This window comes from Colobus angolensis, unplaced genomic scaffold (assembly GCF_000951035.1).
Source record: "Colobus angolensis palliatus isolate OR3802 unplaced genomic scaffold, Cang.pa_1.0 Scaffold74, whole genome shotgun sequence".
NCBI lineage: Eukaryota > Metazoa > Chordata > Mammalia > Primates > Cercopithecidae > Colobus > Colobus angolensis.
In genome coordinates, this window is record NW_012121154.1 from 11,118,546 (window position 1) to 11,136,022 (window position 17,477).

The window sequence follows — 17,477 nt, forward strand, 5'->3', positions numbered from 1 at the left end:
CTGTAAAAACAGTGTAAAAATTTTTAAAGATGCTGTTTCCTAGATGATTGTTTTGTCTTTCACTAAAGTCTGACCAGCTTTCAAAGGGCAATCAGTTAAATTACTGCTATAAACAAACTATGTTTTAAAGACAACAAATGGTAACTTGAGTTTGTGCTCCTGAGTTTGATAGGTGGCAAGGCAATTACCATGTCTCACACTGTCACTTCATCCTGTGAATGTGACACTGACAAAATTCTTAGAAAAAATACGAGCAACACTTGGGCAAGTGAAACTGAGAAGTCGTAGTTCTTAAAGCGCTAATTGATTTCCATGCCTATTATTAGGGGGTCACTAGCCGACAGGAGGTCAAGCTTTTTTTCAGTTGCTTTTTTTTTTTTTCTGTCTTAGCAATCTGTTGTAATGGATGGTTGTCACAGCACATGCAAACACCTCTGACACGTAAGATCAAGCTCTTAGAATGAAGCCATTCCTACTTGAAATCTATCCAATCATACCCCTCATATTAATTGAAGAACTTTTCTTTTGGGAAAAGCGTGTTATTTCATCAATGAGTATTTTACTTAAAATCCAGTTAAAACTCTACTTAGAAACTACCTCTTATTTAATAGTCAAATCTGCAAGCTCATTTTTAGTTTTGTACACTTACAAAAAAGGGCTTCCTACCTGTTACCAGGCTGATGTGTTCCACATCCCAGATTGATGGAAAACTGTATCATGTGAGACATTGTAGAAGGGAGAACAGGCAAGACATGGAAAAAGTCTACAGCCCAGACATTCCTATTATGTCCTTGATGGTTCTTTTGCCTGAGACAAAATTTGGTAGCAGGAGTCTGAAGTTCAGGATTGATGACCACAGAAACCAAAGATGGAACCTTTCAAACAAAGGAGACCAGAATCACTCATAATCCTTTCTATGCTAATCCATGTAAATTCTCCTAGATTTGACCTAGTAAACATCATGTACGTAACTGCCATTTATTAAGCACTAGGAAATGTCCTTTGTGTTGCATTTGTTATTTCATGAAGAAGATGCTATCCTCAAGGAGCATTCAATTTAGTGACTCAGAATTCCTCCTGTGCACGAGGTGGGGGCCTCTGTGTGTGTTTGATCAGGCTCTCCCTGCCTGAAGATAAACTGATATAAGGGCTTTAAGAGTTATCTAAGCATATGTATCCATTTTATTTAATTAGCACAAGACAAAGGCAACTTGACATTTATACTTTATCATCAGTCCTCTTTGAAAGTGGATTGGTATCATGCTAAGGGCTTTCCAAACTAGTATTGTGAAAACAGGACAAAAGAGCTAACGAGTCAATGCATTATAACTCACAAAGCTGACTTGATATGAGGCATGAAGATGACCAGGGCAGGTGTAGTTCTACCTTGCCACTGCTGGAAACATAGTCCTTTATGAAATCCCAAATGGTATAACTTGGGTTACCCTTGCACATGGAATGTACTGGATATTCACTCTGGTTGTTTCCCATTTTAACCTTGATGTTTGTTTTGTCTTTTTAACTTAAACCCTGAAATGTCAGATGTTAGCTGTGTTTAAGCTTTTAAAACTACTTAGCGTACCATCAGTGTGAAGAAAAGGCTAACGAATAATGAGTATGTGGGTGTGGCTTAGGCACAAACAAATCTACTTTTACAAAAAATAATTTTACAACTTATGATGAGTATCTCACATAATTTTGAAGATGTTTGCAAATAACCAGAGCTAACACCTGTTCTACATCCAAAGGGTAAAGAAAAAAGGCCAACCTCAAATAGGTAACTCTAACTAGCAAAGAAAAAAGCAAAGATAATAATAACCTGTGCTTCTACACTGTCTTCTACCTAGGAGATCTCAAAATGCTGGACAAATACTCATTATGACTGACAGCAAGTATGTGAGGGGGCATAATTAGAGCTACATTTAGGGCTTTCTTGGGGACAAGAATAACTGTCAGAGTATCGGGTTCTGCCTTACTGTCTCTGATGGACTGTAATTCACTCTTCCTTCCTGATAACTCATTTTTCATTTGTATCAGGAAAAAATATGAATGATAAAATGTCCATTTCACTTTTAAAGCAACCTGGCGACCTCTGGCCTGCCAGAGCAGGGATGTATCTTCTGTGTCTGGAGTAGTCTTTGTCGTTTTGACCTGGGCTTGTCCAGGGTGGTCTGAGGTGGTCTATTTGCCACACAGACTGGCATGTGTACCTTATATGAGGAATAGGAAAGGGTATCCAGTGCTATGTGCTCTTTTCTTCCTTCAATTTTTGCATACAGGATTATGTCATTTTCATGAGAATTTCCAGGGTCACAAATTCCTCCTGCACAAAACAAAAATTTTAAGTTGCTAGTACCAACTAGCATCCATAAACATATCAAATATAGTGATAAATTTCAGAATAAAAAATCATTATAGTACCCAGATGTCACTTAAGAATAACCCTAAACAAAGGTAAACAAACTCAAGGAAATAAATTATAATGATAGTTCAAGTAGGCCATGCTAAACATCAAAGACTTGACATTTGTGAAGGCCAAAGTAGCTATTTGCTTCATGAGATTACTCAAATAATTGTCTACTTTGAGCAGCAACTACATGTCCATGTTCTAACCCACATTAAAAAGATGTGCTCTGCTTTTTAATAAACTGTTATTTCTTTAATTTGAGGTTTTTATGACCAAAGTTCAGAACCTATTGGCTATGGTTTTAAAACAAGGGTGATGACTTCTTGCATCAAGGAATTTTGAAGTAGTGTTAAACTGCTGCACATCGTATCTTTAATATTTTAGCATATTATTTGTATTTTAAATGCAATTTGTTTTACATTTTTCATTTTTATATTTGGTATCTCATTTGATTGTTAGAAGGTACATAGAGTGTTTTGTTCTCTATTACTCTATAGTCACGAAAAACAATATGCCATTGAAGCTGAAGAGCAACTACGATCATCCTGATGATGGCATTGAATGACAGAGCAGGAACTTGAAGCTAAGATCATGTAACTAACTAGTGGAAGAGCCAGGGGTACATGTATGTCTTTGAACCCATTATTTTCATGACTGCATTCCATTAATAATTCTTTTTAAAATACTTTATTTTGTAGAGATGGGGTCTCCCTATGTTACACAGGGTAGTCTTGAACTCCTGGACTCAAGAAATCTTCCTACTTTTGTCTTTTAAAGCATTGATATTGTAGGCATGAGCCACCACACCCAGCCCCAGTCAATAATTCTTGCTACTGCTTGCTTCTATCAACTGTCTGCACGACCTGAATATTAAAGGATGACGTGTCTAACTAGAAGCCTCTCTTAATCCACCATTAGCCTTCGTGATTGTACCAACCAAAACAGCAGGACAATGGGGATGTACATGTATTTCCTGGCAAATATTCTATCCTTAAGTCCCCAAATGTATAACACTAACTTCTTTTTCTTTTATTATTATCTTTCTAAAAAATTTCGTCAGTTCCTAAATCAACTACCATCAATGTTAATTTTTATCTACAGGCAACTGCTGTTGCTAATACTCTCTGACGACAGTAAAACAACATCAGTATTCTAGAATAAAACTACCCTCTGAGAGTTAATTTAGTAAAATACACAAATAATGGCTGAGACTCAGCATCTGATATTAAATAAACTAAGAAGAAAGTGTCAATTGTTTATAAATGTCTGGGTCAAACTCAACCTGAGCAATTGGGTCTGATCCTGGGGATAAATGACTGATACGTGATATTAAGCGGGAAAGTTAGAACTCAATTAGTACAAGAAACTTCATTAACAATAGAAGGAATATTAGACAAAAGCAGATATCAGAGGGCAAGACTTTCATAGAAAGTCCATACACTGGGTAGGAATAGAGAAGTCCTTAATGACCAAGGCAAATCTTGGGGATTCATTTGCAAAATGTCCCCCACAGTGGAACAGGATGCATCAGGCTATCATGGCTCTGGAACTGCTGCCATTAAAATTACTGGGTGATATATATCTTTTTTGATCCCATAAACATTGATTATTCCCTCATGTTTAGCAGTTAAATTTCCATAGTCTATTGATGAGAATTATGATTTGTTCATAAGTCTCCTCTGAGCTTAGAGCACGAGTTGGTCTCCAATATGTCAGCTCTGGAGTAACTAAGAAAACTCATTTTCTGAATCTGTAAACCTGAGACCTGTACAGTTGACTGCAGTAACCTCATTTAAGGTCACCTATGAGGCCCATTCTGATTGGCCAGGTGTCTTCTTTATATGACACATCTTATTTCATCTTCCAAAATGCAACAACTTTTGATGATCTAAATTAATAATTTAAATAACAGATGATTTATATTTGACTTTGAAAATACACTATTGGAATTGCGTTGTACAAATATTCTTAACTAAATTCTTCTAGGTGAATTCTAAAATTATTTGGTGTATCTAAGTATACATGAGTTGGAAGCAACCCAGGAAGCTGGCTTGATGGCAGAAAAGCTAGTGTCTGACTGAAAACTAAGCCCTTTACGACAAACTGGAGAGGGCTGTAGGAATCTGGGGGTAAGCCCGTTACTAGAGTTTCTAGCTGAATCAGGGAAGGAGAGAGTTTAGTACACATTCTTACCCCATTGGTGTGTTCCTAGAACAGCTCAGTTTATGGGATAGCAGTGAGTTACAGGATGAAGCCATGGGAAACTGACCTCTCTATTTGATCTGAAAGGTTTTACAGGTAGATCGAATTTTCCAGCTCACGACACACTGATTTTATATTTGAGTCATTTGTGAGAAAACTGCCCAATAATTTTGTTTATTCCCAAGGAAATCTGTGGGTTTTTGTTTTGACAAAGAGTTGATGTTGCAAATGGTGGTTGGTACCGTCTGGATCAGGGTTTCTTTTGGAGCCAGACTCCTTGAGTATTATTAATGATAACGTAAGGATGAAAATGTCTACTTTTCATTAGGTACTTACTAAGAAGCATGCACCATGTAAAATCAAGCACAACTGTTATCTCTTTTCATCCTCTAACAACATTTTCAGGTAAGAATTAATATAGATTCACTTTGCTGATAGTGAAACGGAGGCCTAGAAAGGTTATATAATGTGCCTATAGTCTCAAAGTAAAGCATGTCTTTAATGTTATTCTGTTTGACTTCAAACCTTTACTACCACTCACTAGGTAAGTCTTGGAGGATGGTTTCTGCAAAGTATTGAAATCTGGCATGCTACATATGTTAGGCACATGTAATTTGGCCTATAATAAATATTTACTGGATTAGGTAATTTGAACTGAGAATGGAGAAGTCAGGTATGGTGACAAGGTATATCTCATCCTAATAATGTTTACTGTTCAACAACCTGTAGAGAAAAATCTTATGATTTTGACATTTATATCATATATTCAAGCATTTCCTTACATACTTTAGGGTTATGATAAATACAGCTATGAAAGCTGTTCTAATTGATGGTCTCTGGAGAAAAGAGCCACATGAAAATGAAATTCATATTAGAAAGCAAAACTTTTAAATTGAGGCTATATATATATATATATATATATATATAAAATAGGATATTTATAATTATATATTAAGGATTTACCAAAAAAGGACAAAAATGGTGAATAATCACAGGCAGTATGGGTTTAGTGCACCATACCTAATGACACAGACACTGAACTATCAGTGTTCTCTAATTTCATTAATCCGTTTTCTGTAACTTCTCTCTGCTCTCTTAAGAACAGTTCATGAACTGCGTCTGCCCTTCAGAGATAACTGAAACGCACGTGAGAGCCACACCCAGCCCAGAACGGCAGAAGAAAAAAGTCCTAAAGGAGCCAAGACTTTAAAATGATGACAGATTTTATCTGAAAGATTCTTCCGGGAGCAATTTATAGTTCTGTGAAGTGTCAATGCCAGCAGCTTCGACAGGGAGATATGGATTCTTCTTCAGCTTCATAGCCTTTGGCACATTGTGGAAAGGTGTGACTCAGAGGCATCTTGTACAGAAATTAAGGTGCAGGAAGATTTCAATAAAAATGAACGGGGCAGTCAGGCTTAAAATATTTTAAATATTGTTTCAGTCATTTTTAAAGAATAATAATTGGTAGTAAACTGTGTTGTGCTGCCCTAACTGCAGTAAAAATGCAGAGAAAAGGGTACAATGTGAGCTAAAAGAGCTGGGCATACAGCAGATGCCTAGTAAATATTTGTTGGAGGAACAATAAACAAAGACATGAATGAATTGATGTCTATTAGGTTATTTTTTGTCTAATTCACTGCATTCTGGTTTCAAGAACAGTGCTCTATACTTGTCCTCAATGAATTGGTGTTAAATACGTGAATATATGAATAAAGGAAATAGATCTTGAATTGAACTTGGAAAGTTGAGCAAATTTTCCAGAAATGTGCTCACAGCAGACTGATATGAACCAAGAGCAGAACATATAGTCAGGGCCTGAGAGGGAGAGAGTGTGATCGAGTCCAGATTAACAATCAGTCTGATTTTCCTAAGGTACTGTATTTAGTGAGGGGCTACTTATAACGATCTCATCCTAAATCTCTTTCCATATGTCTTTATTTCCCATCTACCAATAAAATTTTAGTCTTTTCTATAGGTCCAGTTCTACCCTATCTATCCTACCCTATCCTACCATATCCCATCCTACCATAACCTACCCTATCTTTACTCTACCCTGTGCCACCCTACCCTATCCTATCCATCTGTTCTATCCTAAAAACACCTTTCCTGGGTGCTGCTGTTTCTTCAAGATTCAGCCACCATTTAATTTCTTTTCTAAATCTAGCAACCCTACCCTAACTGATCTCTTGCCCTTTAATTTCCGATTATTTCAATCTTTCATCATATTTGGGCTAGAATTACCTTTCTAAAACACAGGTGATCATGTAATACTGAACTAACAGGAATTTTCTGATAGCTCCATACTACCTAGAGAAAGAAAATCCAAACTCCTTAGTAGGAATTAAAGAAAATCACTACTCTGGCTCCAATTTGCTTTTCTAGTTCCATCTTACATTCTTCCACTTATCTATACTGCGAAAATAATCCAGCCCCAAACATATCACATACCTTTATTCTTGTGCCTTTTTTTCATAATGGCTTAGCTTGGAATTCTCTTCCTTAAATTTTAATCATGCCCATCCTTCAGGGGTGAGTTCAAATGCCATCTCCTTCATGAAGCTTTACCCTAATCCCTCCACTGCAATAACAGCTTCTGTTATACTCCCATAGCATTTCATTCCATTACAGCACACTGCATTCTACCTTATAGTCACATGGTACTTGTAAGTGAGAACTCTGATTAATTTTTATATCAATAACAACAAAGATATACTGAGTCTAAATATTTATTTGGCACTGTTTTGAGTGCTTTTCATACCTTAACTCATTTGACCAGCAACTCTGTGATTTAGGTGACATTATTCTCCCTATTTGTATTCTCTATATATCCTAGCTCAAGGCTCTATATTCAATAGGCATTCCTTACTGTTTTAATTGAATGAAGAGGCTTTTACTTGGGATAATGTACTTCTTTGGGCTCATTCAAATCAATTCCCCATCATAGTCAATACTGTTTTAATTCCTTGATTAATAATATGATTTGTTCCAGGAAAAATTAAAGATTAACCTCTTATATAAATATGACAATTATATAAAGGAACTTATGTAATGATGAGTTAGTCTCATATAAATCACCAAATATGGCTAATTTATTATAATAAAATCAAAATACAGTATGAAATATATCATGTCAAAAATGGGCAAGAGGGAAAAAACTTAAATGACGCTGGCACACTAAATGTTTATTGCAACTTTTTTGGAGGAGGGCTTAAGGTTTTCCAGGAATCCCTTTTGATAAAATGAGAGCCAGTTTGATTTCTAATTATGTAAAGAAAATGAGCTCTGGGCCTTTAAATATACAAACCAGTTCAGAGTGAAGGTGAGGTTATCCTTAAATGTGAGATTACATTACTTTATTTTATATGCACAATTTCTCTGTTATCAAACAGATCATTATGGAAAATGAGTTAGCATCACATAGGTAATATACTTGAGAACAGGATACAATCTGAGGTTTCCCATGCAACCCTGAGCTGTATGACTATCAAAAAGGTGAAGTGAGGAATACGAGAGAAATAAATCGCCACTGCTGAAGTGAGACTCAGGAGATCTGTTTGTCCTGATGAACTGACATCTCCTCTAGTAAGTTCAAAGGTAGACAGTGTTTATTTCCTGTTTCACTTCCAGATGTTGCCTGTGCTTTTCCAGTCACTCAACAAAGAAGGCATGTGACATCTACTCACATTTCTGGAATGACATCAGTGAGAGAATATGTAACTGTGGCTCTTGTTGACTAAAAGGATTAACTTTGGAGGTCACAAAGTTCAACCTTCTAACTCCTTTTTGGGTAATTTTCCAACTATATTTGCTCTACAATACTTTGAAGAAAACTATAACTTATGAACACATTTTTTTCTTAATGTGTTTGCAAACATATTAGAAAATAGAGAGTATTATTAAAGTATTAACCTAAATTTCTCAGCTTCCTACTACAAAAGCGTTATACAATGATGAGAAATTCATGAAAACAAAGGCTCACCTTGATGACTATTTTTGGGGGAAGCTAGGAAAAAGAAATTGCTTTGTTTTAGCTTTTCTCTCATTGTCTTTTCAGCTATAACCATGGAGGGAGAGGTAGAAGGAAGGTATTACGGCATTTTTTCTTAAGGCCTCACCATGGCAAGCCACGGCTGGCTCCAGTGGGGCTAGCCGGATACACGGGTGAGTACCATGGGCTTCTGCTCTGTCTGCAGAGCTCATATTTCATGAATGTTCATTTTATGTAGTTGACAACAAACAGCCTTACTTCCTCAGGAAAAGGTGCTGGCCTAGGATCTACCCCAGGGTGAACAAAGTTTGTGCAAAATGTACCTACCCATCACAAAGTAAAACCTCAGGTTCCCGTAACCGGTAGTGTCCATATATGGGGTGCATAATTTCCTCTCTCCATCTTTGAGGAAGACCATTGATAAGCCTGATTCTATTGTTCCACATTCCGTACCAATGACAGCTCCCAAGACATCCCATCTGAAAAAAAAAAAAAGGATTTAAGAGTTAGAGTTAGAATATTAAGTCAAATCTTTATAAAGCATAACATTTTGTTTTTAGTGAGGGACACTTACTTCTTAATGAGTAATTCTGAAATAAAGATATGGCACTTTATTTAAGTAATGAATAAACTTTAAACACAAATTTTAGGTAGTGAATAACCTCTAAACACATTACATTCACAGTTATAGTTTTCCTGTAGAGGGATGAATTTAATCAATATTGTATATGGTGTGTCTACTTGTGATCAGAGCCATGCTCCAGACTGATACACTTTTTAATTCTTAAAGTACTTACAGTTGAGTTGGGAAATCAATGAACTAAGGAAACAGTGAATTATAAAAGACAGACTCATAATATAAATACTTACATGATGTTTTACATATTGAAAATAGTAATAGAATGAAAAGTCATAAGAATTGGCAAAAGTCTAGCAAGTTTTCAAAAAGGAGATAGGATTTAAACTGGGTCTCATCAAATAGGTAATTGGATATGTAGAAGAGAATAAAAATAGCTGGCTTTTATTGAGTGTCAACTACCTGACCAGATCCTCTTCTAGGTCCTTTACACATTAAAGTCATTTAATTCTCACAGTGACCCTATGAGATAGTCACCATTACTACCCCAATTTTAGATGAAGAAACTGAGATGAAGAGAGGTTAAGAATGACTAGCAAAGGAAGAGGACAGTATTCAAATCCATGCAGTCTGACCCCAGAGCCTATGCTCTTACCACAGTCGCATAACGTGTTGATGAAATCACACGAGTATAGGCTAAGAAATGGGAATGACCAGCAGGCATGGTGGCTCACGCCTGTAATCCCAGCACTTTGGGAAGCTGAGGCGGGCAGATCACGAAGTCAGGAGATCGAGACCATCCTGGCTAACACGGTGAAACCCCGCCTCTACTAAAAATACAAAAAAATTAGCTGGGTGTGGTGGTGCGTGCCTCTAGTCCCAGCTACTCAGGAGGCTGAGGCTGCAGAATGGCGTGAACCCAGGAGGCGAAGGTTGCAGTGAGCCCATATCGCGTCACTGCACTCCAGCCTGAACAACAGAGTGAGACTCTGTCTCAAAAAAAAAAAAAAAAAAAAAAGAAAGAAATGGGAATGACCTTGACACTATTAACAGTGCAGACATCAGCAGACCTTGGTGGAGGATGTGTGTTGCAGAAGAGGAAAAAATACATTTGAATAGTACAGTGGAAAGAATCCATGGAGAGTCTGGAAAGAGGGGAGTTCAGACTCTATTTAGTAGACACTCAGTGATATTTCTAAACTGCATATATGGTTACATCTCTCCTTTGTTTAAAGTCTTTCAGGGGCTTCCCCATTGCTATCTGGACAAATTCCAAGTTCCTTATGCAGAATACGCAGTCCTTCTCAGCCTGGCCCAAGAACACATTTCTAGCCCAATCTCTTGCCTTGTACCATGTCTCTTCTGCCTTGTACCCAAACTCTTTTGCCATATAATGTGAATTCAAAGTCACTAAAACATTCTCTGTCAGCCCTCTGAACCTTAACTCATTGTCTATCAAACAAACTCAGGGTCATTCTTCAAGATGTCCTTGAAATATCAAACACCTTTCTGAACAGTCTTTCCCAAACTTCCTGGCTCCTCCTACCCAGCCCCACCACTCTATCTCAGACTCAGTTAGATTCTTCCTTTGTGATCTCATTTCTCATAGTACACTGCCATCGTTTCTTTACATTCCTTTCTTTATCCCTGATATGTCAGCTCCTAAGACAGGATCCGCATCTTATTTTTGTGTCCTTAGACCCTAGCTCAGTGTTCAACACCCAGCAGATCCTCAATAACTCTTGTTGAGTGATGGCAGGATTAAGGGATTCCATCTTCAGAAAATAAATGAAACTTGTAGAGTGCCCTGACTGTATCCCGTCCTCACTTTCCTCTGCTGTCTCTAGCCACATCTTTGCCCTATCCTCTGAGACAATTCATGCCATTAGCACAAATTGGCACAAATTGGAAAGCAGCCTTTCCAACTGGCACATTGGAAAGCACCGTCTTCTGCTCCTGACCACACATCAGGCAGGTCTGACCACCACTTTCACTCAAAGTCCCCTTGTATCTGTACTCAATGCCTACTGCTACTATTGCTGTCAGGCTTTGGCACTGCATCACCTTACAATCATAGCTCTGATGGTTCAGCCTCCTCTTTCCCTTAGATATTTCCTACACCATCTGCCTGTCTAGATCCAAGCCCTGCAATGACCACCTGGTCTTGAGCTTCTCTGTTAGTCTAGGTTCTAGGCACACACTTTAAATGCCCAAAGTTTTCAGGTTTAGATCTCTCTTAAAGATTCACAGGCCTAGATGAATGGTCTTATATAGAGATCTGGCCTCTCTGCCCACAACTGCCTCTTCCCTTACTCATACTCTTTCTCCACCCTTACTACCAGTCTGTCTGATTCCTCTTCCCTCGCCTTCTCAAGGCGGACCCATCTGTTGCCACACAAGTCCCAGCTGTGTCAGTGAGAAGTGAAAACAAAGTAGAAGGTCAAAGACAGCTCCATGGTTAGGGGAACAGGTGTTTACAGCACACTACATTCAAGAGGACTCTGAAACTACGCAAACAAAAACCCTGCAATACATGTTGGCTATAACAGAAGTCATAAACTGGTGTTTGGGGGAATGACCATAAACTTTTGACAGACAGTTAGGTCATTTCTATCTTTTTTGTTATTATTAACAAGGCTATATAAAGGTCCTTGTGTGTTTACATATGCATGTGGGAGTTTCCCTATCAGCCCTTCTTAACTGGTGTCTGTGAGAGAAATGAATCCTAATACCCCAAGGCACCCATTATATTAATGAACTGCTTTTTCTCCTTTGTATCTAGAATCGCAGGTGCACCTGCTTTAGGAGAATTAAGGACGTAGTGGGATAATTTTCTGGGTTCTGGGGTTAGCACAAAGGAATCTCTGCTAAGAAAGGCTGGTAGAGCATATATCTGGAAGTGGAGTTGCTGGGCAATGTGGTACTTCATTACTGCTCTTCAAAATGGTTGGATAAATTTATGTTTGCACCAGGAGGGTACAAGGTTCCTGTGTCCCCACAAGCTTGCCATCACTTCGTTTTGCCAAGTTTTTAAAATCTGGCCTATTAGATAAGTATGAAATTTTACATGATTAGTAGTGAGGCTAAATATATTTTCATGTTTATTGGCCAGTTGGGGTTACTCTTATCTGAGTTGCCTATTTATGTCCATTTTGTATTAGGATCGCTTTTTTCTTTCTCTCATTTTTTTATGATTTGAATTCTTTATATATTCCAGGTAGTACTCTTTTCTTGGCTATATGTATTGTACTTTTTTCACTTTATGTGTCGTTGGATGTATAGATGAGTTTTAATTTAAATATAGTAGAAGTTATCTATCTTTTCTCTATGCTTTGTGCCTTTTTTATCCAATTCTCCCTTACCCTGAAATCAGAGAGATATTCGTCTATATTTTCTTCTAAAAGTTTTAAAGCTTTGCTTTTCACATTTATGTGGCTTTAATGAATCTGAAATTGATTTGAGGTAAAGAATGAGTTTGAGATCCAATATGGTTTTTTCTATACAGATAGCCATTTATTCCAGAACCGTTAATCGTTGGCCCTAATTATTGGTAATGCCACTTTTGTCACATAACAATCCCCTATAAACGTGAGTCTGTTTCTACAATTAACTTGTCTCTCTCTTTTCCTCCATTAGTCTATACGTCTATCTCCGTGTCCAAACCAATTTAAATATCATACATATGCTATGTGTACACATATATATGTTATCTGTATATGTAAAATAGCTCTTGATAGCTGAGCTCCCTCTGTCCCTCAGCCACACCTTTCACTTCATAATTGTTTTGCCTACTCTTGTCCTTGTTAACTGTTCCTAATGAATGTTAGAATCACTTTGTTGAGTTATATTAAAAAGCCTACTTGGATCTTGACAAGAATCCAATGTCTCTTTAGTTGCCGACAAGAAGCTATCTATTGAATTGTTGCTCCTTTGTAAATAATCTGTCTTTCTCTCTGGTTGCATTTTTGTCTTTGGTGTTCTAAAATTTTCCTGCAGTGTATGTAGGTGTAGGTTTATTTTATTTATTCTATGGAAACTTGGTGTACCTTGTCAGTTTGGGGATCCAAACCTTTAATCAGGTCTGGAAAAATGTAAGTCACTCTTTTCAAATATTAACTATCCTCTATTCATTCTATATTCTTTCTGGAAATTCTATGGGACCTGTATTGAAATGTCATATTCTATTCTCCACGTCTCTCACTCTCTCATTAATCTTTATTTCTTTTTATATTGCAATATATGTTTTTTTCTCAGATCTGTCTTTATTTCGATATACTAATTCTCTCTTCAGTTGTTTCTATTTTTACCTTCATAGTTAATATGTAATTTCTATCACTGTATTTTTCATTTTTAAATGTTTTCTTTGATTTTTTAATTTTTATTGATTGATTGATTGATTTTGTTGAGAAGTGGTCTTGCTCTGCAGTTCAGGCTGGAGTACAGCTGTGCAATCATGGCTCATGGTGGCCTTAACGTCTCGGGCTCAAGCGACCCGCCCACCTCAGGCTCTCCTCACAGTAGCTGAGACTACAAGGAGGCGCCACCATGCCAAGTTAATTTTTGTATTTTTCCTTTTAGAGATGGTGTTCTGTCATGTTGCCAGGCTGGTTTCAAACTCCTGGAGATAGCAATCAAGCAATCTGCCGATGTTGGCCTCTCAAAGTGCTGGGATTGCAGGTGTTAGCCACTGTGCCCCACTTCTTTGATTCTTTTTACCATCTACATGTTCTTTTCTCATAGTATCCTCTTCTTTCAAAATGACTTAGATTAAAAAAAATCTTTTAAATCATTTATTTATATTCATCTCATATCTCTCTGTTATCTCACTTGGAATGCACTTATTCTTCTGTTTATCATATCTGATAACTGTCCTTTTTGGTGAATCATAAAATCACATAGATCATAATTCTTGTTGTAAGCTCATCTTCAGTGGACTTATTTCCAGCATCAATTTTACACACTTTGTGTAGAAGAAATATTTTTACAAAGGGGTTTTGCATTTGCGTTTGTGAGCATCTTGGAGGTTCCCTGGTCCAAATTTCTTTTTACATTAATTCCTCAGTTTAGAATTTTCCCACCACCTGGGTGGAATGAACGTGAATTTCACATTTGTTTGGAGTTTCCATTCTGGGAGCTTTTTCACTCTTGAATCAATGGGAGAAGTTGTTATCCTAATTACTTCTTTATGGAGAAGGAGCTCTTCAGGGTTCCATATTCATACAAGAATATCAGTTCTATCTGTCATCTGCCAAAGATCCTGTGTGAGTATTTTTGACTCTAATCTTCAGCCTTAGATTACATATGTCAGTCCATCCCGAACTGCCTAAGTTTCATCTAAATGCTTATTAATCAGGTTTTTAATTTCCCTTTGTTTTAGGTATCTGCTCATTTCCTCCCCTATCCTAGGGCTACATATTGAAGAAAATTATCATACTTGATGCAACATTTCTATGGGTTTGCAGAGGAACAGGAATTGCATGAGCTCAGACAACCTTGTTTTCAGTTTCAAATTTTCAGCTGGCTGATTACTATTAGCAATGATGGGGAACTAAAAGAGGTAAGCTAATTAGTTCATTTTAGGCTCTCACTTAATTATGTCATCAGGAGTGTTAACAAATTAAAGGAGGATGTCATCTTTCAAATCAGCAAGCTTCTCTTTTAGAGTAGGTTCAACTTATTTTAACATGTTAAATAATCGATTTTTAAACGTAGTCTGGTTAACTATTTTTGTTTCTAAATATCCTTAGTGACTTTATTATATAAAAAGCAATTTTATAAATCAAAAACAATTGTTAGCTACTGAATATTAATAATTATCCTAAGGTATGAAGATATGTTTCTTATCAGGAAAATAAATATAATATTTATTAGCCATAATTTCTTCATCCAAAGCTTATATATCGAAGTGTCTCTAAGCAATGTATTTAAGCCACAGGCTCAGTTCTCAATACATGGACAGCAGTTTCATCAAATTTCATTAAGCAGCCAAACTTTGTTGGAAATCATTACATGTAAACAGAATTACAGCTATTCTAGGTAAAATGTTTAATCATTCTAGTTTTTGAAAACATGTATATTTATTCCTTGCACAAAGTTTATCATGTATACTTACTTTAGAATTACTTAATTCTATTTTCAAAGCAAAGACTATGCAGGGAAATAATTTTTAGGAACATCAAACAAATAGCATATATCTATAATATCACACATTTGACAACAGATATCAAAGGAGATATGTGAATTATTTTAAAATACATTATAGGCTGGGAATGGTGGCTCATGCCTGTAATTCCACCACTTTGGGAGGCCAAGGTGGGCGGATCACTTGAGGCCAGGAGTTCAAGTTCAGCCTGGTCAACATGGTGAAAACCCGTCTCTACTAAAAATATAAAAATTAGCTGGGTGTGGTGGCGCACACTTACAATCCCAGCTGTTCGGGAGGCTGAGGCATGAGGATGGCTTGCACACAAGACGTGGAGGTTGCACCGCTGCACTCCAGCCTGGGTGACAGAGTGAGACTCTGTCTCGAGTAAAATAAAATGTATCACATATCATTATATATGTATAATTGTATACTTTGTATAATTTATGAGAGAAGTTTGATATTTTGATCTCGTGTTTAATATTTAAAAAGTTGAAATATTTGATATCTTAAAATCGATTTTATCTTTAGTATTTATTTCTGGCCATGTCTAATTTGGCCTTTGTTATGCACACAATTAACTGGTCTACATTTGGAAGAAACTGGGACACACAAGGGTAAGTGTCTTGCCTAAGGCCAACCACCTGTTCAGCTCTAAAATTTAGATCTTTTCTTTCTTGATTTGCTGTGATTTTCATAGTTACAGTTGTAAAAAGGATATTATGTATACCAGGATGATTACGTTGAACCATCCCAGTTTATAACAGATTTGGGACAAAAATATTTGAAAATTCTTTTTAAAAAATTTTAACAGGTTACATCAATCATTCAAGCAGCAAGCAAATGGAATAATAACTTTTTGAAATAGCTCTTAATAGTATTGCATCATTTGCAAATTAACCAGAAGCCTCTCTTGACGCATACATGAAAATTTCACACTGGTTCATTGGTTTTTTGCTTGCTCCATTTATCCCAATTAAACCACTCAGCCTACTGATCCACAAAGCAAGTTAAGGTTATAAATGATGCAGATGATGACTCCTTTCTGACATCTATCTGCTTTAGAGTGTTTTTAAAGTGAAAAATTAAATTGAAAAAGAATTTTCATGGACTAAAAGAACCTTCTATTTAAATGAGAAATGAGATTAGTAGTCTTTTTCTTCTATTTGTTGTAAATGAAAAACTTTTCTAGATTAACTTAAATGAGTTATTATTACTTCTACCACAACGTTGTGTGATATGATTCAGACCATATAACTTTCAATCTTTATTTAAATCTGACATATCCATTTTTTTTTCTCAATTAGTCTTTATTTCTCCCACTCTAATTGTTGGAAGATAACAAAAGTGAAGTTACTTCCTTTAGAAATCCAAATATTTATAATCAAGTGAAATGGGAAGTTTAGTCTACACTTTGAAGAGAAAAAGGCAGAGGTAAATCTGCTTTACTGAATTTTTACAAGATTTATGTTTTGCAAAAGTCTTGTTGCTTTGAATAACTTACTTTGCATTTATTAAAAATTCAGGAGGAGCCTGTTATAGCACAAGCTCACTCTTTCAGGAATTTGTATAAACACTGGCTAAAACATGGTTGGAGGCAAAGTATCCTTAAGGAGATCCCAGAGCTCTATCAACTACCAGGGGACTTCAGGTAGAGTCTTTACTCCCCAGACTTCAAAGTCCCAATTTACAAAGTCACAAAGTTGTGACCTTGTAAAAATTATATTGTCCCTGACTCTCTCCAAATATAATAATTACATGAAGTAAAATTATAACCAATTCTTTGAGACCAGTAGTGGTTATTTGAGGAGCTCCATAGGTTTGTCAATAACTCGGATGGCATGGCAATTTCCCTCCAAAGGTGTGTTACTTCTCTGTGGTTTAAATTATGCTTTCCCTAAGGAAATGCAGTTCTATATGAAGTGCATTTGAAGGAATGTCTGCCTGAGGGAGAGAGCTCTCTACAATGCAGCAATTTATATTTATTCTTTTATGATTAATTCTAAAATTAAAAAACCCTTACCTTATTTATTATAAATACAGTGGTATCTATTATTTACTACAAATAGAGTGAGGTGAAGTTGGAGCACAGAAAAAGTTTTCTGATCAATAAAATGCCTTAAGGCAACTCTGTTCCTTAGAGATAGCAAGATCACAA

The 17,477-nt window shown here is 36.5% G+C and overlaps 1 protein-coding gene across 1 annotated transcript in view; it reads right to left on the reverse strand.

Annotated features, from left to right (window-relative positions):
• The window catches only part of RELN (reelin), a 536,970-nt gene that overhangs the window by 197,283 nt on the left and 322,210 nt on the right, over window positions 1-17,477 (reverse strand). Inside the window, exons 12-14 of the mRNA XM_011927764.1 lie at window positions 8,928-9,079; window positions 2,211-2,323; window positions 667-875 (exon numbers count right to left, since the gene is read on the reverse strand). Of these exons, the coding sequence (XP_011783154.1) occupies window positions 667-875; window positions 2,211-2,323; window positions 8,928-9,079 (474 nt within the window). The remainder of the gene's footprint in view (window positions 1-666; window positions 876-2,210; window positions 2,324-8,927; window positions 9,080-17,477) is intronic.